The 24019-nt window shown below is 45.8% G+C and overlaps 2 protein-coding genes across 7 annotated transcripts in view; one reads left to right on the forward strand and one right to left on the reverse strand.

Moving 5' to 3' along the window:
- Nucleotides 1-17075, reverse strand: part of LOC119442300 (E3 ubiquitin-protein ligase TRIP12-like) — a 148058-nt gene extending 130983 nt beyond the window's left edge. For 2 of the 4 annotated variants that reach the window (XM_037707123.2, XM_037707119.2), the window contains exons 1-5: nucleotides 16520-16674; nucleotides 15133-15210; nucleotides 7888-8016; nucleotides 1672-1874; nucleotides 625-909 (exon numbers count right to left, since the gene is read on the reverse strand). In XM_037707123.2, coding sequence (XP_037563051.1) covers nucleotides 625-909; nucleotides 1672-1874; nucleotides 7888-7970 — 571 coding nt within the window. In that variant the 5' untranslated portion in view covers nucleotides 7971-8016; nucleotides 15133-15210; nucleotides 16520-16674. Of the gene's footprint in view, nucleotides 1-624; nucleotides 910-1671; nucleotides 1875-7887; nucleotides 8017-15132; nucleotides 15211-16002; nucleotides 16139-16519; nucleotides 16675-16897 lie in introns of those variants that run through there. The other 2 variants (XM_037707121.2, XM_037707122.2) reach the window with 2 other exon arrangements.
- A 58-nt stretch (nucleotides 17076-17133) lies between these two features.
- The window catches only part of LOC119442305 (uncharacterized), a 33411-nt gene continuing 26525 nt past the window's right edge, over nucleotides 17134-24019 (forward strand). For 2 of the 3 annotated variants that reach the window (XM_037707137.2, XM_049662043.1), the window contains exons 1-3: nucleotides 17134-17432; nucleotides 19346-19566; nucleotides 22805-22976. In XM_037707137.2, coding sequence (XP_037563065.1) covers nucleotides 17207-17432; nucleotides 19346-19566; nucleotides 22805-22976 — 619 coding nt within the window. In that variant the 5' untranslated portion in view covers nucleotides 17134-17206. The remainder of the gene's footprint in view (nucleotides 17433-19345; nucleotides 19567-22804; nucleotides 22977-24019) is intronic. The other variant, XM_037707138.2, reaches the window with a different exon arrangement.

Genomic DNA, 24019 nt, shown 5'->3' on the forward strand with positions numbered 1-24019 from the left:
CGGTCTCCGCGCGCGCCCGTCGCCCGCTTCCTGAAGTTTAGTTTTCTGCCGTTATCAGGAAGCGAGCGTTGGCCGGCGTGGGCAGTCTCGAGGCCCTAGCTCGCGATGTGCTTGCGTGCCACATTTCACAACTCGCACCGTTCGTACATCGTGCATGAATACTTCAAAAATAAGTCCTTTTAATTCGTACAAATTTTCGGGCCCCTTCGAGTTCGAATTATCGAGATTCGACTGTATATATATCATCATCAGCAGCAGCAGCCTATATTTATGTCCACTCCAGGACAAAGGCCTCTCCCTGCAATTTCCAATTACCCGTCTTGCGCTAGCCTTTTCAACTTGCACCTAGTTTGACCCCGCCCATTTTTCTGCCCGTCCTCGACTGCGCTTCCCCTCTCTCGGTATCCATTCAGTAACTAATGCTCCACCGGTTATCCATCCTCCATTGCATTACATGGTCCGCCCAGCTCCATTCATTTTTTCCTCTTAATGTCAACTAGATGTGTGTGTGCGCGTGTGCGTCCACTGTTGGCTGGGATGTAAAACCTGCATGCAACCTCGTGCTCAACAGCAGTATGCGACACCTAGCCACTGTGCCATCTTTGTGAGGGAAGAAAGACTGACCAGGTGGCTGGGCATCAGGTGGCGGCAGGTGGTGATTGGAGGAAGAGGAGGCGGCCCCTTGGTCCATGGGGCCTCCTCCTGAGGGTGCCCCCCCGGCCAGCTTGGCCCCTCGGCACGAACGCCGCCGACTGCCGCTGCCACTGCTGCTAGCACACGACCCCGTGGTGGCCGCCTTGCCGCTGCTGGCTGCCCCCCGGGCCCCGCCGCCCCCTTTGCTGGCCCGGCCCCCCGCCGCCCCGCTCTCCAGGGCGCAACTCTTCTCTGGCCGATCCCCCCCGTGGCCCCCTGTGTGAAGGAACAAACATGCTGCAGTTAGACCGCCCCACACATTTTTTCTGGAGCCATAAATGTAGAGAGCCACAACTGCACTTTAACCTAGCTGCACATTTGAAGGTATGCAAACAGGGAAAAAATGTTAAATAACAGTAGACTGGTAGTTTGCACTCTGAACTATCATAGTACTTGTCCAGCAGGACAATGTCATATTCATATGAGCTCCCATACAAGAACCATATGTTCCATCCAACATGATCACCTGGAGTTATTCGGTACGTAGGTTACGAGACATAAGGTTGTTAATGAAGAATGCATTTAGAAAGGCTTTCTTTTAGCACAGATTGTAAAGGCAGCTTTTGCTGAAGCTACCAAGTGAGGCCAGATGTGCAAGTGATGGGTTTGGAAATAAACATTTAACTAAACTATCACTTTAATTGCAGACATGGCTTGCAAGGGAAGCTGTAAAGAAGTGACCAAGCAAGAGAAGAATCACTTATTGTGAAGTTTAAAAAAACATGGACCAGTATTGATGTGCCTAGCATGCCCCAAACATATGGCTTCCCAAGGCCCCTCCCATACAAAGCTTGGACAGCAAGCAGAACACTGCAGGCACTGAGCTAGTCCATGTGGTCTTAATATTCAGCAACTAACAACCAAATCCAAGCTTTTTTATATTTTTCAGTAGAAGGACTTCAAGGATCCTGCACAAGGCACCAATCAGCAGCACAAGCACCCAAGCAAATGGGAAGAGTGTGCCAAACATGCCCTTACTGCAAGGCCTGAAGTGACCCTTGAGCTTCTTGTGCTGTTGGGGTGCGTCGTCAGAGTCAAGGTTGCGCTTGACCGTGCTGCTAGGCGGCTGATCCGGCTGCTGCTGTGGTGGCGGCTGCACTGGTGGCTGTTGAGCGTCCAATGCAATTCCGTTGTGGGTTGATGGGCAGCTGTCACAGTGAGCCAAGGTGCGCGTGCGGGACCTGCCAAAACACAGCATGCATTGCATTTCAACCTAACAGGTAAATCCACATCGCATTAGACAAGGGATGGGCTCAGAAAGGAGATGCACAGAGCCCTGACTTCCGACCATCTTACTTAATATGGAACACACATACTTGTGGGAAAGTATACGTATGTGGGAGAGACTGGAAGGTGTGTCAACGAAGATTAGCTGAGCACAAGTATAACATTTAGAAGTACAGTCGAATCTCGATAATTCAAACTTGAAGGGGCCCAAAAATTTGTTCGAATTAAAGGAAGGACTTATTTTTGAAGTATTAGAGCACCATAGCACGACGTACGAACGGTGCGAGTAGTGAAATATCACAGCGCGCAAGCACATAGCGAGCTGAGAGCCACGAAACTGCCCACGTCGGCCAACGCTCGCTTCCGGATAACGGCAGAAAAAGAAACTTCAGGGAGCGGGCGGCGTCCGGCACAGCGATGGGCGCGCACAGGGACCGTTGAAGGTGAGGGAGGAGGGCGGCAGGGAAGCGGATTTGGCCTCGGCAACCCCGTCACTTTGATGGCTTCCCTCGCACTCTCTCTCAACTCCCTCGTAGCTCCCTCACTTCGACTGTCTCCGTACGCGCCCGCTGCCGATGCCGGCGCCGCCACTCCTGCCGGGCAAGCGCCATTAGCCCGCTCCCTGAAATTTCGTTTTCTGCCATTGAAGCGAGGCATTGGCCGGCGTGGGCACTTTCGTTGGCCAGACTGGGCCTCCGCCGTTGCTTCCATGTGCGCCGCAGCGTTGGCCGAGACGTCAGCGCGTACACGCGTGTTCTGGCGCGACGCAGAAACGGCGACCTTGCCATTTGAGAGTGAAATTTCCGCCGCGGTTCTTTCTCTCTCTCTCTCTCTTTTTTTTCCGCGCGGCGTTTAGGGGTTTCGCCTAAGCTTTTCGGAGCAATGCCGGACGGAGGCACCGCCACATGATTTGGCGCTCTGCCGAGAGCATTGTCGGTACGCGGTATGTTCGAGTTAACCGTCGCAAATGCTTTCGCGTTCGAATTACTGGGCGTTTTCACCCATTGGAATACACATAACTTTGACGGGACCACAGCGTCAGTTCGAATAAACAGGAAGTTCAAATTAAGCGTGTTCGAATTAACGAGATTCGACTGTACAAGCAAGAAAACTTATCTCAGACTTCCCTTGTATGACAAATGCAGCATTATGGATAGGGTGAAGAATAAACTTACTAGAGAAATGATTGAAGCAGATTTGATAGACTGAGTAAGAGAGCAAGATGTGAGCTCTCCTTCCATTTCCTTAGTAGGCAAATTGATTTTCTGCACATGCAAGGGTGTATGACTTGCGATTTCCGTTTTCCCTCCTGTACATATGTGCGTGTAAGTGTTTAGGGCAATAAATCAATTCGAAGTCAGTGCTCGGTGTATCATGTTTCTGCTGTAGTCACTTTTCTAATGTGCTGATTTACCTATTCTGCAACCACGCCTGGTTTGTGAAGCAAACTTGCAAAGCTTCGACAGTGGTCGTTATTCTGTGAAACACAGGAAGGGTTTAGTGTCCTGCACCACTGGCATGGTGTACTATGCGATTCCTCTCTCTTGTGGAAAAAAGTATGTGGGACAGGCCGGCAGGTGTTTAAATGATCGTCTCAGAGAGCACCGTAATAATGTGTATAACACAGGTACAGGGCCATCTGGGTATTCATTGCCGTGATCATGGGTGCAAGCCCTACTTTGTGCAGGCTAAACATAGTTCACAGCTGACACGTGAAATCATTGAGGCAGATTTCATCAGGAAGCTTGATAGCTTGTGCTTCAGTTCTCCTTCAATTGCACTTTCATCTCGGGAAATAACCTATCTTAACAAGGTTTGAATGGCGAACATTCAGTGTGCATTGTTAGCATGTGGCTATCATTATCAGCATTGGAAATGATGCTCCAGGTTTTTGCTAACTATTCACCTGTTGCGCATGGTAGTACCAATATAATTCCTTCTTGTCTTCATAAATAAACTGTTGCAAGTCAGCACTGTGTGCGTGTCGCTCTTTCATGTCACTGTCTATTTTGCACTGTGTTCTTTTTTTTTTTGTGTATGAATAGGAGGGGCATCGCCTGTATTAATGCGATGTTTAACAGCTGTAGTTTGGGCCAAGGAACGATCGTTAATGTCAAAAATATTGTGGTAGGAAAACAGAATGCGGTAGAGCTCACGAGTGTGCTCGGACGGCATGTCGGGCGCTATCATTTTCTGTAAGTCGGCGATGGTACAAGTTGCAGACTGCGATCGTAGAGGAGGATCGGCTGAATTGTCTACAGCTGCAATAGATGCTACTGAGTGATCCTAGAAAGTGCAAAGCTGGGCCAGGGACATCCCGCGTGGCAGCACTTGTGTCATCAAGCCAAAATTGACCACTGGCAGGCAGACACAATTCGCCGTAATAGATAAAACTGTACGAGGTACTGTGATCCTGTGTGTAAGGAGGACGTCTTGCATGGGAGCCGCGATGTTGTGACCATCGGGCACTGGTGGAGATAACACTAAGTGAACGTAAGTCAGTGCTGAAGGTGGCAAGCGAACGAAGTCGACGGAACTGATGCTACAGGGGTGTGGTTCAGCGGGATCCAGAACAGGCAGGTCAAGGCGGAGAGTACTGGCGGAACAGTCGATGAGAGCAGAATGCGTGGAGAGGAAGTCCAAGCCGAGGATGATTTCGTGGGGACAGTGGGCGATGACTGAATAGCACGATAGTGGAGCGATCGGCGAAGGAGACGTGGGCGGCACACATACCAATTACGGGGGCTGTTCCGCCATCGGCAACACGGACAACAGGCGTCGTGGCGGGTGTGACTATTTTCTTAAGCCAGGTTACAAAGGTTAGCGCTCATTACCGATAATTGCGCCCCAATGTCTATAAGAGCAGACACAGAAACACCGTCAACTTGCACGTCAAGAAGGTTCAGATGAGTGGGCAACGTCAGTAGAGGATTTGGCGGCGTAGGGAGCAATGCAGCGTCACCTCGAGGCGCTGCATCGTCTAGTTTTCCGGCTTGGAGAGGCGTTCCAAAGGGAGTCAGCGAATAGGAGCGACGGGGCTGGGGAGAGCGAGATTGTCGTCGTTGGGGCGAAGGCGAACGAGAATAGGGGTGGTTCGGCGCAGGAGAATCAGTGGCAGGCATTAACGGAGCGTATGGCATAGGGTCGAGAAGGGCCACCGGGGCGAGAGTAGGCAGTATAAGTAGACCGGGTCAGGGAACCCTAGCGACTGCGACAGTGGCGAGAAACGTGCCCAATTCGACGGCAGTGAAAACAAATGGGCTTGTCGTCAGCATTGCGCCATTCAGATGAGTTGCGGAAACGTGGTGGGTAATAAGATGTGGGACGGGGCGGAATCGAAGAAGCCTGGTGGGTAACAGGGCGATGCACCGAGCAGACGGTGTGAAGACCCATGTTTACGAACTCCTGGCGGACAACTGCCTGGACCAGGGAAAGCGCGACTGCAGGTGCAGTTGGAGGAGCTGGAGTCGAAGGCAGCATGATAGCCGGCCTCAATCTCACGCCGGACGATCATGGTAACATCGCCAGTGTTGTTGGGACGAGGAGCGTCGGCACAGGAAGATGTCAGCTGGGGTGTTGGGCAGACGGGCAAACTGCTGGTTGATACATCGGCTTTTAGCGAGTTCCAGGCGGCTGCACTCTTTTATAACGGACATCCACCGTCGCCACGTTGTTGAAAACAAGTTGAAGGCGTCATCAGCAATGCCTTTGAGGATGTGCGAAACCTTGTCTGGCTCAGTCATGTGTGCGTCAACTTTGCGGCACAGAGCCAAGGCGTCCTGAATGTACGTGACGTAGGGCTCGGTTGACGTCTGCACACGGCCGGATAACGCCCTCTGTACGGCAAGTTGGTGACCGTAGGGGTTGCCGAACATGTTTCAGAGCTTTTGCTTAAGCGAATCCCAACTGGTGAGCTCATCTTCGTGTGTCCGAAACCAAACTCGAGGTGTGCCACCGAGGTAAAAGACTACAATGGCGAGCATGGTAGCAGGGTTCCACCGGTTATTGCGGCTGACGTGTTCGTACAGGCTGATCCAATCCTCGACCGAGAATACGCGAGAGATGTAGGTCGTTCGAAGTGGCAGCAGGTGTCGGAGCCGGCTGAGTCGAGCTGTCGTCACCGGGAGCCATGACAGAAGGCTCGAGGTACCGGCCACTGTGAAGCTCCATGACAAGGTACAGGGAACGTCCACCTCCACCAGATATGTTACGTAGGAAGACGCAGACGAAAAGCTATATACAAGTATATTTACAAGTAAATGTGCCACACTTAGCCAAGAGGCAACAGCCTGCACAAGCCTCTAATCTTCATCGTCGTCTTCACACTGCTCGCCTCTTCGTCAAGGCACATACTGTTCCGTAGCACTATGAAATACTGCTGCGCACCTAAATTTCTTTGATGTTCAGCAGTGCGAAGGAATATGTTTACATGCATCCTATCATGAATAACCATGCATGCATCCTAACAAGTGCTCGAGGATGAGCGCAGCCTATAGAAAGACCACATTTTTGGATGCACACTTTGGAACAGTTCAGCCAGCAAGAACCGGTGCATAAATACAGTGTAAAGCCTCTCCAAATAATTTTATTTGTGCCATTTGTGTCCCAAGACTAAGTCACAACATGACTACAGCATGAATTGTCTCTATTTATTGTTGGCAATATCATGTGAAGCCTTGTACGGTGGACAAATCCAATGTCAAACGGCTTTCACATTAACCCTTTCAGTGCCACTGACGTACCAGTACGTTCTCTACTCTCTCCAGTCAGATGTGCGCAGTAACACTAAGTTGGCGAGCTCCGAGGTAGTTCCACCATCTGTTTATAATTCTAGAACCATATTTTCTCATCTCTACGAGTTTGCTCAGTCTGTGTTTTTGTTAGCGCACTGCGGAATGCGCCCCTTTGTAGGCCATGTGGAGTATGCATCTGCCGATCGAAGGGATGGCTCCCAGGCTTTGTGTACTGCTAATGTGGTGATTCTTCGTTCAAATATACACGCCGAAGCGCAAGGACCACTCTTGCGTTTTTTTTGATATTTGCCGTACATTTAAAACAGTTTTTCTGTTTTACTCTCACAAAGTGACAGCGACCTCGTCGCGGAAGCATGCACGTCACAACAAACTATGTAGGAGATAGAAAACGAAGATAGGAATGTGAGAACCGTACTACGAGTGCCTGTTTATTATCCCTATCACTTTTTTTTTTATTCTGAATAAATGAAAATAAACCGTCATGTTCACTCTGCAATATTGGAGAAAGAAACCATGCATTGAGGGGCAAAGCACTTCATGACAATATTTCAATGCAAGTCTCAAACTGAAACCAACATATTACAAGCCAAAACAAAGCAGCAGCATGTGCGGCCATATTGCATAACATAAACCATGCAGGTCAAATGATATGCATAAGGAAAGAGCTTTCAATAAATAATGCAACTGTCTGCGGTGTGAACTCGTTTACCTTTTATGCAACTCTTCCGACCTTCAATCAGTGCACCAGTTTAATACTTGCCATGTATTGTTCTCTTCATGCAAGCCACTCATGCGGAGCATTCTACACCCATAATTACAGCTTGTCTCTATGTCCTCCTGAGGCACACGGCTTACACTGTTACATATATCTACTAAAAGCAATGTTTCAAAACACTGCACGTTTTCATGGTTATCTAACTTCACTTACTATAGTGAGAAGATACTCGACAAAACAGGTAAACTGCATTTACACTTTAGTGCATCACTTTAAAATGCTTCCCTATCCAACATTGTTTTCTTTTGGGGGGTACGACTGTAATCACGCCTATTGAATCACTTTACAAATGTTAAAGCAAAAAAAAAAAAGGTTTGGCAACAGCCTACAAAAGCCTGGCACAGTATAACAATGTCTCAGGGTATCCTGCTAAGGGTATCCTGCTAGCTAAGGGTATCCAGAACATCAGACCAACTACGAAGCAGCAACGTGGCTTACCTGGTTTGTATTGGAGACCGTGTCCCGACGAGAGGCTGTGGCTTCTTTAACCCCCCTGACTGGCTGTTAGGTTGGTCGGCCATAGGCAATCCGCCCACAGCAAACCATACCAGGGTTTATCAAAAGGCTCTGTATAGCAAAAGGCACAAGAATTTATATACAATTTTAAATTTTCAAAAAGAAGCTCTTAAACAACAAAGCTGTACAATAAGGAGAGCTGTACATTGATGGTAGAAAATATTATTATCCCGATGCGGAAGTACAAAAATGAAAAGCTTGTCAATCAGAACAGTACTGTAGCGGCAGCAGCATCGACATGGGAATTACGTAGACGCTCGCGTATACAAGGCACAAGCGGCACGCACCGGCACAGGCTAGCGTTCCAAGAGAAGATTTAAAACGCTACGCTAAGAGATCGGGTGTCGGTTTTTCCTCTCCCGCGAGAGCCCGACAGTTTACCAGTCTACGTGGTCGCTCGTCATCACAGTTTGGTGACCTCGGATGTGATCCTGCCATACGCTCCTGTGGTAAGACGACCATGGACCAGACCAATGCTATGAGAGCTCAAGGCCAGAATCCTTCCGACAAACGCGGTGAGCCCTCCTTCACAAAGTGGCAGATTTGTTGAACGCCCCATTGTCTACCGCCGCCTATGACGATCTCAAGGCAAACCCTGCTACAGCGCACAGCAGCTTCACAACATTCTCGCATCCAGCAGCTTCTGTCTGCTGAAGAACTCGGCGACCGACGCCCTAGTCAACTTCGCCAAATGAGGCAGCTGCTCGGAGACAATGAGAGAGACATCGACAACACGCTGTTGCAACGACTCCCGGCTAACGTGCAGATGGTCCTGGCGACAGCCTCTACCATGGATCTTACCAGATTTGCCGCTCTGGCCGACAAAGTCATGGAAGTAGCCACCCGAACCATCGCAGCCACGACATCGTCTCCGGGTGACAATACAACCGCCCTGCAAACCCTTCCCTGCTCTTCAGCAGTGCAATCTCCGCTCGACTCCTTGTGTGAAACGCATAATCTGTGCAGAACATCGCCGCACGTCATCTCGTCACCCACGCAGCCATAGTTCCAGTAAATCAAGATGCACGGGCACCTGCAATGAAACATCACCTACAACGTCTGGCGTTTGCTACTACCACCTGCCGTTTTGGAAACGACGCTCGTTTCTGTCGGCGTCCCTGCGCTTGGCAGGGAAACAGGCCAGCCGACCTCTAATGGCGACGAGGGGGTCCGGCCCAACACACAAGTCGCCTTTTCTACGTGACGGACAGAGTTACGGGACAACAGTTCTTAGTCAACACAGGAGCTGACGTCAGCATTATCCCCGCCCACCACTCCGACCGAAAAGCGACACCCGTGTCGTTTTTGCAAGACATCAACGGCACCAGGACTCCAGTTTTCTCGTCACGCTCCGTCATGCTAAACCTTGGCCTTCGACGAGCGTTCCGCTGGATTTTCCTGGTTGCACACGTCCGCTGTGCAGCCATTGGAGCAGACTTCTTGCACAACTACGAACTCCTTGTCGATGTTCAATGACGCCATCTCATCGACTCCAAGACACAGCTATCTGTTCCCGGCGTCCCATCATCCGGCACATCCCCGATTGCGCCTATTTCTGCAATGTTGGACGAACCTTTCTATTTCTATTTCCGACCCCGGCATTTGTCCCCGGAGAAACTGAAGATTGCTTGCGCGGAAGTTCGAACATATGCTGCAACTTGGCATCGTCTGCCCTTCCTCCAGTAATTGGGCATCACCACTTCACATTGTGCCTAAGAAGACAGGAGACTGGCGCCCATGCGGTGATTACCGGGCACTAAACAATGTTACAGTGCCTTATCGCTACCCTCTCCCGAACATTCAGGACTTCACGGTAGCGTTGCACGGTGCGACGATCTTTTCTAAGATCGATCTCTTTCGCGTCTATCATCAACTACCGGTTGCTGAAGAAGACATCCCCAAGACCGCCATCACCACACCCTTCGGTCTTTTTGAATTTCTCCGCAAGCCTTTCGGCTGACGGAACGGGGGCCAATCGTTTCAGCATTTCATCAATTCCGTCACCAGAGGCCTGCCTTTCGTTTTTGCATACATTGACGACCTTCTCGTCGCAAGCTCTTCCGCAGAAGAACATCACCACTTGCAGTTGTTTTCACGCCTTGCCAGTAACGGAACTGTCATCAACGCTGCCAAGAGCGAATTTGTTCAACCCGACCTCGAGTTCCACGGTCATATCGTCGACGCTAACGGCATTCGACCACTGCCATCCAAGATTCGCATCATCCAAGACCTTCCCCGACTGACCACACTCACCAAGCTTCGCCAAATTCTCGGATTCGTCAATTTCTACCGCCGATTCATTCCCGATTGCGCACGACTTACGGCTCCGCTAGACGCTCTACTGGTAAACAAACGTAAACAAGTGCTTCAGTGGACTGAAGAGGCCACCGATGCTTTCACAAGAGTCAACTCTGCCCTCGCCGACGCCACGCTGCTTAGACGCCCAAAGCCAGACGCGCCCACTGCCATCATGACCAACGCTTCAAACACCGCCGTTGGTGCCCTTCTACAGCAATTTATCGACAATGCGTGGCATCCATTTGCCTTTTTCTCCAAGAAACTGAAGCCTGCGCAGTCCCGCTGCAGCGTGTTATTTGGCCGTGAATTACTCGCAGTTTACCTGGCTATCTGACATTTTCGCCATTTCCTAGAAGGCCGTGCATTTACTGTCTTGACAGACCACAAGCCCCTTGTGCACGCAATGAACCGTTCGGCGTCCTGTTACTCGCCCCCGCGAGAGTCGATACCTTTCCTACATCTCAGAGTTTACAACAACGTTCTGACACATCAAGGGCACCAACAATGACATGTTCCAGCCGACATTATGAGTCGTGTCAATGCCATTTCCACGTTGACGTCGGAGCCTTTTATCAACGATGTCGACTTACTCGCCAGGTAACAGCATGACGACACCGAACTTCGTACACATCCCTGAAATTGGATGACGTCGTTGTGACTCCAGATGGTACGTCCGTCGTCTGCAACACTTCTACCGACACACCAAGACCATACATTCCGGCATCCCTTCGCAGATGTCTATTCGAAACCGTGCACAACCTGTCGTAGCTTGGCATACGCGCAACACAGAAGCTTCTTTCCAGTCGTTTCGTTTGGCCTTGGCTTAACATGCAAGTTCGCGATTGGGTTCGCTGCTGTTTGTCATGTCAATGCTCCAAGATCCAGCGTCACCCCATTCCGCCTGCCACGTAAAAAATTATGGGGTTTTACGTGCGAAAACCACGATCTGATTATGAGGCACGCCGTAGTGGGGGACTCCGGAAATTTGGACCACCTGGGGCTCTTTAACGTGCACCTAAATCTAAGTGCACGAGTGTTTCCGCATTTCGCCCCCCTCGAAATGCAGCCGCCGTGGCTGGGATTCGATCCTGCAACCTCGTGCTCAGCAGCCTAACAACATAGCCACTGAGCAACCACGGCGGGCACTGCCTGCCAAGTATTTTTTTCTTTTCTTCCACCGGATGCTCGATTTGACACCATACACCCAGACCTCGTCGGCCCTCTCGCACCTTCGAAAGGTTACTGCTACATACTGACATGCATCAACCGTTATACAGGGTGGCCAGAAGCTACACCTGTATCTGACATCTCAGCGCCCACTGTTGCAGCAGCTTTCGTGTCTACATGGATTTCAAGGTTCCGCTGCCCATCCATAATAGTCGCCGATCACGGTCGGCAGTTTGACTCGGCACTCTTCAATGAGCTACTCAAACTACTCGGAACGACACGTTTTCGCACAACTGCTTACCACCCACAGTCCAATAGACTTGTTGAACGTTTTCACAGGCATCTCAAGGCCTCCCTTATGGTGCATGAATCGCCAGAGAAGTGGGTTCTGCATTTGCCTCTTGTCTTACTTGACATCAGAGCCGAACTCAGAAGCGACCTAGGTTGCTCCTGTGCTGAGCTAGTCTACGGCACTCACCTATGCTTTCCACTGAGATTTCTTTGTCACCGCCAGCAAAACACCTATGCCATCACCTGCCGACTACGTTGCCAAACTGCAAGCTTTCTTCAGCCAGATACGCCCTCTGCCTACACGTTCACAAGAAGCCAGGTCTCCGTACGTTTCTCCCGCACTCACCTCTGCTACCCACGTTTTCGTGCGTAACTGTGCCGTGCGGAAGCCTTAGCAGCCACACTACTCTGGGCCATATTGTGTTCTCGAGCGTCGTCAGACGACTTTTGTCGTGAATGTCAACGGCCAATCAGACACAATTGCCCTGGAACGTCTCAAACCCGCCTACATTGAAGCACCCGCGCCATTGGCCCCACCAATGTGCGATGCAACCCTGCTGCATCCATCGACGCCACCTCTGTATGTGACACCCAAGACCAACGCCAAGACACGCCGCGTCACGTGGACTTTACATCGTTCGTCGAAAGTTCCTCCTCTCTATGGGGGGGGGAGCCCTCTGTAGCAACAGCAGCATCGGCGTCGCAGGAGAATCACTTAGACGCTCGCGTATACATGAGGCACGACCAGCTGGCACGCACCTGCACAGGCTAGCGTTCCGAGAGAAAATTTAAAATGTTATGCTAAGAGATCGGGTGTCGGTATTTTCTCTCGCGCGAGAGCCCCAGACTTAACCGGTCTACGTGGTCGCTCGTCACCACAGTACAACAGGGCTGCTAGGACCTTTCCTCTTTCCTTACCACGGCCCTATGCATCGATCACCGGTGGCCTAAGTCTTTGAGTGCCATCTCGGTGATTGTATACAAAGTAGAGTTTCTGTTTCTGCTTGGTTCACATTTGTATCGCGCGGCGCGGATTTTTAAAGGGCGCGCGAGCTCAAAGATTGAGGCGTACTTGAGCAGTGTGACGGCGTCGACATCCTGTACCGCGCACGCTCAAAAGATAGCAGTTTCACCTGATCCCAACGATCCTAGAAGTGATCCTTTGGACTTTTCGAGCAGTGATGACTCAGACATCGATGTCGTGTCCCCCGTCGGAGTTTAGTTCGGATGAGGAAACTTCAGCAGATCAGCCAGGAATATCAGCTGTTACCTGCTGGCAAGTTTCATTTTCGCCTCGTGTTTTGTTTATTGATATCTACAGCCGGTTCAATAGCCGTGTTGGTGGCTGAACTATCATTTTCTTTATTTATGATGTGTCCACTTCATTTGGACATGACGTGGTGCCACCAGTTTCGGCCCCAGAGAGATCTGGTCATTGACCTCGGGATGACACTCTGAGGGGTCCGAAGCGGCTGGCGAGAGCTCTCTATTTTTTTCGCCTTGCCTTTACGGCGGAGGTCGTTCATGCTATATATATAAACACGAACAAATATGTACGGAAGCATATCCTTGACAAACCGACACAGAGATATTTCTCTGATGATATAAGTCTATCATTAGGAATGTTTGCCGTGAATTTCAATAATTATTTGTTTGGTAATCTTTATTACATATTTTGAAATTACTGTTTCTTTCCCGAAATGTTTTTGTATATAATATTATGCTGTAAATTATTTTTTTCTTGAAAAAAAATCGTAAGTAGGACCAACCAAGCACTTGAATGTTTCACTACGCGTCATGTAATTTTTCTTAACTCAAAGAGTATGGGTATATTGCCTACAGATATATCAACAATTTGTATATTTTGGAATTTCTCTAAAAATGTTTTTGCCAGAGATGTTACTTCTTGCCGAAATGTTTTTTGAAAGTTTTGGGGGTTTTCTTGCTTAAGAATTTTTTATGCAAATAACATTTTTTGTATCTTAAAAAATAAATGTTAATTGAAAGCACGTTCATTTACCTTCACTTTTATATACTGCATGACACTGTAAACTTATTGGCTGTTGCACAAAAAATTCCTAACTCAAACATACAAAAAGCAGCCAATTTTCCCGTGGTAAGGAAAGAGTTAAATTGGCAGCGTGTGCCATTTTCTTGTCTTTGTTTCTTTCAATAAGTACGGCAAGCAGTGCCAGCTGTAGCTTGTGAACAGAATTGTGTTCGTTCCACGAGTATCATCAAACATAACCAAACACCCAATTACACTTGGCCACAAGTTCCTCTGTATTCAATCGAGTTTCATAGCACTAAAATCAAAAGGTAAATAGTGAAATGTGGCCAACACAAAAGTGTTCAGTTGCTGCATTGTTAATCCACATTGTTCATGCATATGCTTTGCACAGACACAAAGGAGTTGTGCTTCCAAAGAAGATGAGGCAAAAAAAAGTGGGTATACTTGAAGGGGGTGAGGATAGCATACCCATGCGTGAGAACTTGCCAAAACATTTTGCAAAGACAACAAGCTACATTATCAAGAACTATTCCTGCACTTATATCTCCCCCTGCCCATGTGAGAAAGAAAATTCTGGTAAACTAACCTTCCTCCTCCCTAAAGTCAAGTTTCCCAGAAAAACTCAACTAGAACCATGTGTCCGTCTCCAATGATAACCCAAAGAAATGATATGAGCCTCAGAAGATAAAGAAACACAAACAAAGCAATAAGACCTGTGTACTTCGTGGCACCACAGCAGCATGCACATTTAGGAGTTTCAAAACAATACAAGTACAGCTGGCCAGATAGTTTCTGTACACTTTGCACAGTGCGCATCGATAAGCATATAAGCTGTGTGTAGTTCAAAATAATAAATGCTTGGTGACCAGTTAAAGTAAAAAAATAAGTTACTGAAGCACAACTTCTCGGTAATAAGGATGTGCTGCTGCTTTCTAAATGTGAATGCACACATACTTGTGCATTGCCAGCATATTGTATGAACACGCCATTTTCACCAAACATCAAAGACAACACACGAATTGATATTCACCTAGAGACTGCGCACTCCTAACTACTGAACATCTATTTTTTGCACAAGCAGCTGGACATTATCACATAGGCCAAGTTATACCAGTGTGCTAAACTGATTGCCAAGCAGACCTACCTACGCATATATTATGACTTTTTTTATTTTATTAATTCAGCAGATTTAACCAGTAGTAGTTCCACATGTAAAACTGAGATGCGAAAAAACTGAATTGCTATGTCCCGATTGATTTGCTAGAAAGGATGACATGAGAACTGTCAAGTACATGGCTCAATTGCATCATTTTTTTTTTTCATTGATAGCCAACAGTGAAACAAGAACAAAAAAAACGACCATCTGAAGAAATTTACTCCACAATGCAGACTGCACTCACATTGGCCACTTTTACATGGCAGTGTCTTCGAAAAATGGTTGACGTCCAACACTTCTCTTCACTCGATGGACAGCTAACCTGAAAGATGAAATTGGTTCCAATAAAAGAAAATCATAGAACGTCATAAAGGCGCGTAAGTTCCACAGCAGTTTTAGGTATTAAAAAAGAAGCTGCTATAAGCTGGCAGACTTGATTGTCATAGCACAACAGACAAGTAACCATTACTGCAAATCACATTTATCGTACAGCTTTCCCGTACGACGATCGGTTGGAGAAAATGCGCAGATAAAAAACACCGTACTATAAATACGTAACTTAAACATCAGATGCACAGTAGAACCTATTAAAAAAAGGGGGGGCACATGCTTCACTCCGCGTACATACTGCGCGAAACGCTTCTCAGACGCGCGCAGTCTAATATCTACTGCTTTAAAGCATTCGTAACCTTCGTCAGTTTTAAGTTGTCTGTGTAAGCGTTGGCCGAGAAAGAAAGGCCCCGAAGAGAAAGCTGCACCGGAGAAGCATAACGTTGGGCACACAACGACGCCAAGTATTCGGACAGCGCGTACTGTACAGTGGAAGATAACACGCTTTACTAGAATGTATGGCGCGTCTACCTGACTGCGTTTTCCTCACAGCTGCGTGCGACAGTAGAGCAGAGAAGCTAGCTTTGACACCTCCGAGACTGTCCCAGCAACAAATAGATGACTAACAGCGGGTACACTGACTATGACTCGCCTCGCCGTGGCAGCTGATGTTGTGGAGGCAGGCTTTTGTTTGCTATTTTCTCGGACAGAAAGGGCGACTTGGATACGAGAAGCGAACGCATGTCTCCACAGCGCAACGCAGAGGGTACACATTAGGACATACATGATCCAAACAATTTTCCGCGCAGGCCACCATCTCTTCACCGAAACGCTGTGAACATATCGCGGGGAAACGCACCAACAAAGAAATCCGTTCACCTATCCTTCCCGAGGAAATAAACCTATCCGTAAAAGAAAATGAAAAATAAAAAAGGAAAGCTCGCTGGGATTAAAACCAGATTGGTCAGCTGCGGTACTCTGGCGTCGATAGCGCCGTCCGCGTATATGCTTTCACAATTTCAAACGACGTTCACTGCACTTTTCTAGAACACAGATTTTTGTATCCTCGAATAAAAATGAAATTTGTAGGGCCGCTACGCATTCACCACTTGGGAAAGCTCCCAAAATACAAAAGTAAAATTTCAGGCGCACATAAAAATAAAAATGCGACGCAGTCTAGGCCTAAGTTTACAAGGGAGCCCGTGTGTTCCCTTCAGATAAACTCTAAATTCAGCGCGGCGACGCATAAACCTTCATACAGCGGCCCATAATACGATGCGTGTCAAGAAATTGGTACCTACCGACAACTTCACGACGGCAGCTCGTCAGCGAACCGCGAGCTTTTCCTCACACGACTGGCTCACTGGCTCACGATTTCCCACACGCAACGGGAGCAGAGGCTGGCTTTGGCTCGCATACGACGCATGCGCAATTTTTACATTTTCTCACACCGTCATGTAGCAGCAGCGTCTATTTGTGTTTGCTTGCCAGAACATTTTTAGCTGTGAGTAGTAGGGCGTGCTTTACATTTATTATCGAAAACGGCGCGCACCGCTCGTCCACAGAACCGACTACAAGAATGCTTATTTTTCGCGCGCCATCGCAAAATGTTAACAAAACAGTCCCGTGCAGAGATAGTGCAGCGCATCATCACTCCATTCAATGGGAAGAAAAGCTACCTTGCGCTTCAAGGTCGGTCTGCGGTGTTGATGCTGTTGACGGTCGCAGATCGGAGACCCATGCCGATAACATTTTCTTGTCTAAACACTACTGTAGGGCACTGCCAGCAGGAGTCTGCAACGAGCGACACAAACGCACAATGAGGCAAAGCACAACTGGTGACTGGTGAGCACAACACGGAGGCAAACGGGGCCAAAAACTGGTGTCCGTACAGCAGTGGATGATGGTATCAGTGATTTTATTCTCTTCGCGCCTGTAGCTAGTAAAGCTTAAACCAGGGTTAGCAGTTAAATATTGTCATTCGCCTAATGCATTCCCAGCAGGTCCCAACCGATAGGCGGCGTCAGAAATGTCGTCTGCTAGAGCTGACACCCGCGCTGAAGCGCGAACCTCAAAATGTTGCGCGCCACAAGTACGTACGCTGCGCGCTACTTCGCGCCAAGTGGCATTCATCTCGGACCTTGGGAATGTTGTCGCGTAGGCTTATTTTCTTTCTTGTAGCTTGCCTTGTTGACACAGACGCCCAGCTTTCGTGTGAGACGCTTGCATCTAACCAGTTCGTGCGCTTATTGTGCAGCTATAGCTAGGGCCGACGTCAGAAAATCGAATGGATTGAGATTCATTTTAGGCTTTGGAAAATATAATTAGGTACGCCTGAGTAAACTCCTTAGGATCCAACCGCGAATTCCTATCCGATCGACCTTTCGCACTTGCTTATAATCGGAGGTTTGAAGTTCGCCTAGCTTCGTAGTCACATTTTATTCATTTGATGTGCAGGTATTTAAGAGCTACGATAACGTCAACATAGGTTTAATGGTCCAATCGAATGGTCGTTTGTGAGTGCTTCTGCGAACCTTCAAATGTCGTTTATCAAACTATAATATATATTAAGCACGCTTAATTTTATAGTGTTTCAAAGCTAGCCGGCATAAGGATACTACAGTAATTCGTCTGTGTAACACGTCTTCACTGACGTTTTACAATACCATGAGAGCGCTCCACAAGAACTGCATTTAGCATTTCTTTAATCCTTAATTTTTTATTTCATAAGATAATGAACTTATTTAGAGTTTCTTGAGAAGAAATTTATTTATAGAAAATCCATTCTCATGGTGCAAATAATTCACAATTTGAACAGGGCCGGAGTAGATCAACTATTTATTTTTTTGCGCCTGGTTAATGGTCCGAGTGATACTCCATCTAATTAATATGATCAGAATCGGTCAGTCATGAGTGCATGGTGGATGGCGGATGAAGAAAAACGAAATAGAATTGAATAAAAGAAAGCCTTAATAATTATATATACTACTGCTGCTTCAATTCTGCAGTTCAGCTTGTACTGTTATTTTTATAACATTTTTTCTGGTGTCTGACGGTATTTACTGGTCACAAATGGCAATTGGGCTATAATATCCAGTTTCAGATGGTGAGCGTTGTCACTGAACTTAACTTTTAATTGGTGCATGGTGTACAATGTTCACAGTTTTGCACAAATAATAAGTCAATCATTTTAATGTAGTCATACATTATGATAAAATTAACATATACTGATTTGCTAGCAGATTTATAGGTGCACGGTCATCTTTTACTGCAGTTTTACAGTTTTACTGCTGAGCAGTGCATACGTCAGAAGCATATATTGTACTTTAATTCTTTAACTCCCATGTGCCTTCATATAATATTGTACAAAGTTTTTTATTCTAGCAAATTCGTCCACATTATATCCATACTCAAAAAAATATATTACATGTGCGGTTTACATCCTACAGTCACCTGAAATGTTAATGAATGACACCTACTTTTAAAAGAAGGCTTTCCTTCAACACACATTTAAAGCTCAAACATAATTATCTGAACAGATGATAGCAAAAGGAATGGGAAAAATAGAAGAAATGTTCAAGGACCAGAACTCAAATGCACGGCAAGAACCGAGTTGTCGAGCATGGCTCATCTATGTCAAGCAAGACAGAAGAAACTGTGGTCTGGAAGAATACAGCTCGGGGTTGGTAGTTAAAGGGACACTTAAGGAACATCTTAAGTTGAGCTTGATTCAAAGATTATGCCTCTGTAACATCGAATTCGTCATTCGTAACGAGTACGAAATTTTTGTAAGCGATACAATGACGAAAACGAAAAATCTGAGTGGTGCCACCTATTCGTATGACGTCAGTACTGGTTGATTCACAGAGTGTGGCAGAGAGAGAGGTGATGTGGGTATTTCGCCAACTCGTCCATTTTGTTGAGAGTGATTCAAATTGAGGAGCAGCAGCGGGACATTCGATGACAATTTTCTGCTCAATGAAGTCATATATTGGCACACAGAAAATGATGATAGACTCCTAGATGAATAACCTATCGATCTAATTCAGCAAAATATTTTTCCTTAATGTCTCTTTAAAGGGTTAAAGTGAAAACTGCCATTTTCATATGACTTTGTCCTACTGCAGACCTCCTGCTGGAGCAGTGTCAAGATGGCCAACACTCGCTGGAGCTGTATGACAGCAAGAGAAACTCTGCAGTTGAGCTTACCCTGAGCAGACATCCCCCATACCCAGGAGACTCTCACTGCTCTCTCACTGTTAGTGCACCATGGGCAGATGGCTTGCTTTTTGTTGTGCGCATGCTCAACATGCGCTGGGATGCTACACGATGCCTTGACTACATGAAGGTACTTATTGCAGGCTATATGAGCCCTAATTGTTAATCTAATCCTCCTATGAACCTTATAGCAAAAACCGAAATACGAGCCATAGGCTTTCATTAATTCAACATCATGGTCTCTTTGGCTATGGTCACAGTACCTGGAATGATCTTATGTTCTAATAATTTTAACCAGTTTTGCATGTCCACTGGGGTGAAACTAATAGAAATAAACTGCACAATAAAAAAACAATGCATTCTGTAAAGCTTCTTATGGGCACAGCCGCATTGATTGACACACTGCAAGATGTAGCAAGCTTACTATGGCTTATATATGGGCCGTTATCTTCAAAGCGTCCAGATTTTTGCAAAATGGGTGTGGCTGTAATATATATATATATATATATATATATATATATATATATATATATATATCTGCACATTTGCATCACTCAACAAGACACATATTGGATACATGGTTACACTTTTATGACACAAATAAGTGATTACCTTGCATTACTGAATAATCATTTACATTGCAAGCTTATTTTGGACACATCTCGATATTGCAGATTTGAAACCTGTCATTAATCTGTCAGTTTTTGCATATAATGTACAATTTTTTTACGAGTGCACTTTCATAATTTGTGTCAGTGCCATTGGTTGGCAAGATTCAACTTGCTTCATTACAGTCGCAGCATTTCTACAAATGTCTTTGGTTTGATGAGTATGGAAGTGAGCTTTTTGGGTTCTTCTTTATTTTTTTTTTTACCTGTATGCTGATAACCTGCTACCAGCTCTGATGTGTTTATATACAGCATTTCTTATATTGTAAGCTGCCTAACATGCCTCTGTTTAGCTATGGGCCATGCATTTTCATAAAATGAAATGGACTGAGCTCAAACAGGGTTGACAAGTAGTTCCAAAGTATGGGGCCTTTAGTGGAATTGTACAACGTAGATCAGCCTTGCCCTAAACTTCATGGTAAAAACAACTCATAAAGTTTATGCAGTTAATTAACCAAATTTAGTCGATTAATCATTCCTGACCAAATTATTGTTGTGCTTAATGTAAGGTGTGCTATATACTAAGTGGGTGTGAATGCACAATTAAAATATCAGTGATAGCTAAAATTTATTTTTAAGATCAGTATAGCTAATAATAATAGAAATGCTGCTTACAAAAGACATTACAATTGTTCATTCCACATAGAAGTTGTGAGAAAAAGAAAATGAAGTAGCAGACATATGTGCAACATTTAATGCCAAAACTAGTTTTTACATGAAAAGTGCACACTTAGGTTGGTTTTCTTTCTTTTTTCTCTTTTTTTCTTCGTTTTTATTTTATTATTATTATTTTTTTTTTGGGGGGGGGGGGGGGGACCCTTAGTGTACTGTATTGAAAGAAACTGCAAGTGGGCCTAAATTTGCCAATTTACTTATTTATTTATTTTTACATACTACAGCCTGTGCAGAGCTATTGCAGGAGTGGGAGTGATTACGCAAAAACAACAAAGATGAAAGAAGGTGCATCTTAAACAAATCGAGCAAAAGTCAAGCCAAACACAGCAGCAAGAAATCAAGCACTTGAAATGCAGTTACATATTGATAAGTGTGGATAGAAGTTTATTACGTGGCAGATGAGCAGGAAAAGAAGTTGATTTTGAAGATGTTAGTTCACACAAATATAGCTGTAATGTTTAGTTTGTACATGGCGATTCCCAGTTGACGATCCCTTGCCAAATGCTAAAAAGGCATTTGATAGACAACAGGAGCAACGGCTATCCAATTTGATGTTTTTAGTGACTCGTTATCTCAACACTGGGAGAGGGATTAGATTCGGCGAGACTAGGCCGCAATTGTGTAGCGATGCCTTTTTCGATGCTAATGCCTTTATGCGCTTTTAACGTTCGTGAGTGGTCAAATGAGGCTCTGCCTCAGGCAGAGGGTCGAATGCGGCCATTCATGAACGCAAAAAGTGCTGAAAGGCATTAGCATTGAAAAAGACATTACTAAAAAATAACGGCCCCGAGCTGGAAGGAGAAAAGCCACAGTTGGGTGGAGGGAAAGATAAAGCAAACTGGCTTTCTTTTAAAACAAATTGATTTTATGTCTCTTGTGTGGGCACGAAACAACACAACCATACTTTAATATTGGGTGTGTCAGGGCCTTATATAACAGTTTAGTGTGTTTGGGTGTTTCCCTTAATTGTTCATTGTAAGGAACCAAGTTTCCTCAGTGCTTTCTTGCAGACCAAATTAATGTGTCACCACCCTCACCACCACGAGAGATTATCGATCAAAGCAATCACTAAGTACTTCTTCTCACCAATGATCCTGCTACAAAAGCTTACTGACAAAGCAAAAGGTATAATATTGGTACAAAGCAGACTTAGCAGCACAACGCAGGACACAGAATGAACCATAACAACATAGAAAGAATCACAATGACACAGCACTGTTGTTGCGGTTCTTTTTGTGCCCTCTGTCATGCTAAGTCTGCTTTCCACCATGATGTCCTGACCAGCCCAATGGAACATGCTGCTAAAGTATCAGATAATTACAGAAAAATGTGCTTTCTGTCGCATGAGCATTGCAGGGAGAAGCATTGATAAAGATATTTCTTAAAGGAAGCACTCTAAAATTAAAATGCTTCTTAATGTAGCTCCAGTGCTGCACTAAAGTACTTGAATGTAACTGGTATGTATGCATGACAAGCCTTGCTGAGCCGTTTGGTGAATAGAGTGTTGAGTTTCGTAAAGGGGCCATGCAACTAATATACTGCATGCTTGCATATCTCGAAATGAACTGCAAAGTAGTGTGACGTGGAGCCATTTGTTTTGTCATCATGGAGGGAGGAGCAGGACAAGAAACATGGAGTGAGGCAAGGAAAAGGGCAAGTGGTGTTTCCCCCACCCGGCACATCTAGAGGCAGGGACAAAATTGTGCTCGTTGGCACACTTTTGAAAGCTGGTAAGGCTCTCCAAGGCCAAAGGGCTGAAGGTATCTTTTCAACAGGTGACACATCTGTCAAAGCCAACTGCAGTATATTAGGTGAAATTATGAATAGATGTGATCATCATGCAACGTTTTTTTTTAATAAACGTGCTAACAATTTCAGCAAACCCCCACACAAGTGATACACAAGACAGTGTGCGCTAAATAAGTCTGCCAATAGCAACCATGGAATGAATAAGTGGATGCGCTAGGCTTTCTTGTTGCATTCAAATTGAATGCCATTACATATTTGATATTACTAACTTCACAGCTGACTGACAATGAACGGGTCTTGCTGGCTCCACTGTGCACATCCCGGGCCATCGGATCTCGCTTTGTTGCCATGCGAGAAAACAGGATCACGCTGGTGGTGGTCACCTCAAAGTCAACTCCAAGTGGAAACTACACTGGCCTCAACATATTATTCACTGGTTATGTCAGCAGTAAGTGTCTTGAAATTGTAGCCTTGCCTATAAGAAAACATGTCAACAGCGAGTCACATTTTTGATCATATATGACTAGTGTAACAGATGTATTTAGAATTATCTAAGAATTTCATTCTAATGCATATTTACCACTACATGTTGTACATGCCCGATAAACCTGAGTGTTCGCATAGTAAGTAATATTAACCTGCAATAGCTATAATGGCTACAACACACGATGCCGTGTGTTGTTTCTATATATAGCACAAAGTGAAAAAAGAAAGGGAGGGGAGGGTGGCAATAGACAGAAAGCATATAGTAGTTGACTTAAGGTTTCCCTTAAATCAGTGCAGCTGTAAATGCTCCGCATGGTGAGACAGGCATGCCTGATTAAATAATTTTTACAAGTTGACACAGAAAAAAAAAGCCATGTGCAAAAATGTGTATGGAACCTTGGGTGGGATTGCCAAGAATGCTATATGTAAATTATGAGGGCTACAGATAGGTATGTAAGCTATTGTGTTCACTACTACCAAGCTGCTACATGCAACCAGTCAAGGAGCAGCCAAGATTGTCTATTGTTCTCAAAGAGCAGCATCTACAGTGCTTGTGAAAGCAGGTCGCAAGCCACATGATCAGACAGCACTTCTTGCCCTCTATGAGGATGGACATCACAAATTATTATTATAGTACATTGATCAACTGTTCTAGTAACACAATGTTAGGCATGAATGATGTCGGAAAATCGCATTTATACTTTTAAAAAAATATATTTTTTTTTACATTTTGATTCCAAAATAAGCTTCAGAATTCTATTTTCTTGTATAACAAAAATCAAGGCGTTTCTCCATCCAGACGATTGCGAAAAATTATTCTAATCGAGACATGGCAGCTGTACGGGCCTCTTTTTTCTATTCATGTTTGACTGATGAGGATCACAACCATAAGTTTTGCCCAGATGGTACGCCAGCTTTCCTGGTGTAAGAACAAGCAATCACTAACCCTGACTGAGCTGGCACTAGCTCATTCTTCAATTTTCACCACTGCTCATCTGAATTCAT

The sequence above is a fragment of the Dermacentor silvarum genome, chromosome 2 (genome assembly GCF_013339745.2).
Source record: "Dermacentor silvarum isolate Dsil-2018 chromosome 2, BIME_Dsil_1.4, whole genome shotgun sequence".
NCBI classification, from domain to species: domain Eukaryota; kingdom Metazoa; phylum Arthropoda; class Arachnida; order Ixodida; family Ixodidae; genus Dermacentor; species Dermacentor silvarum.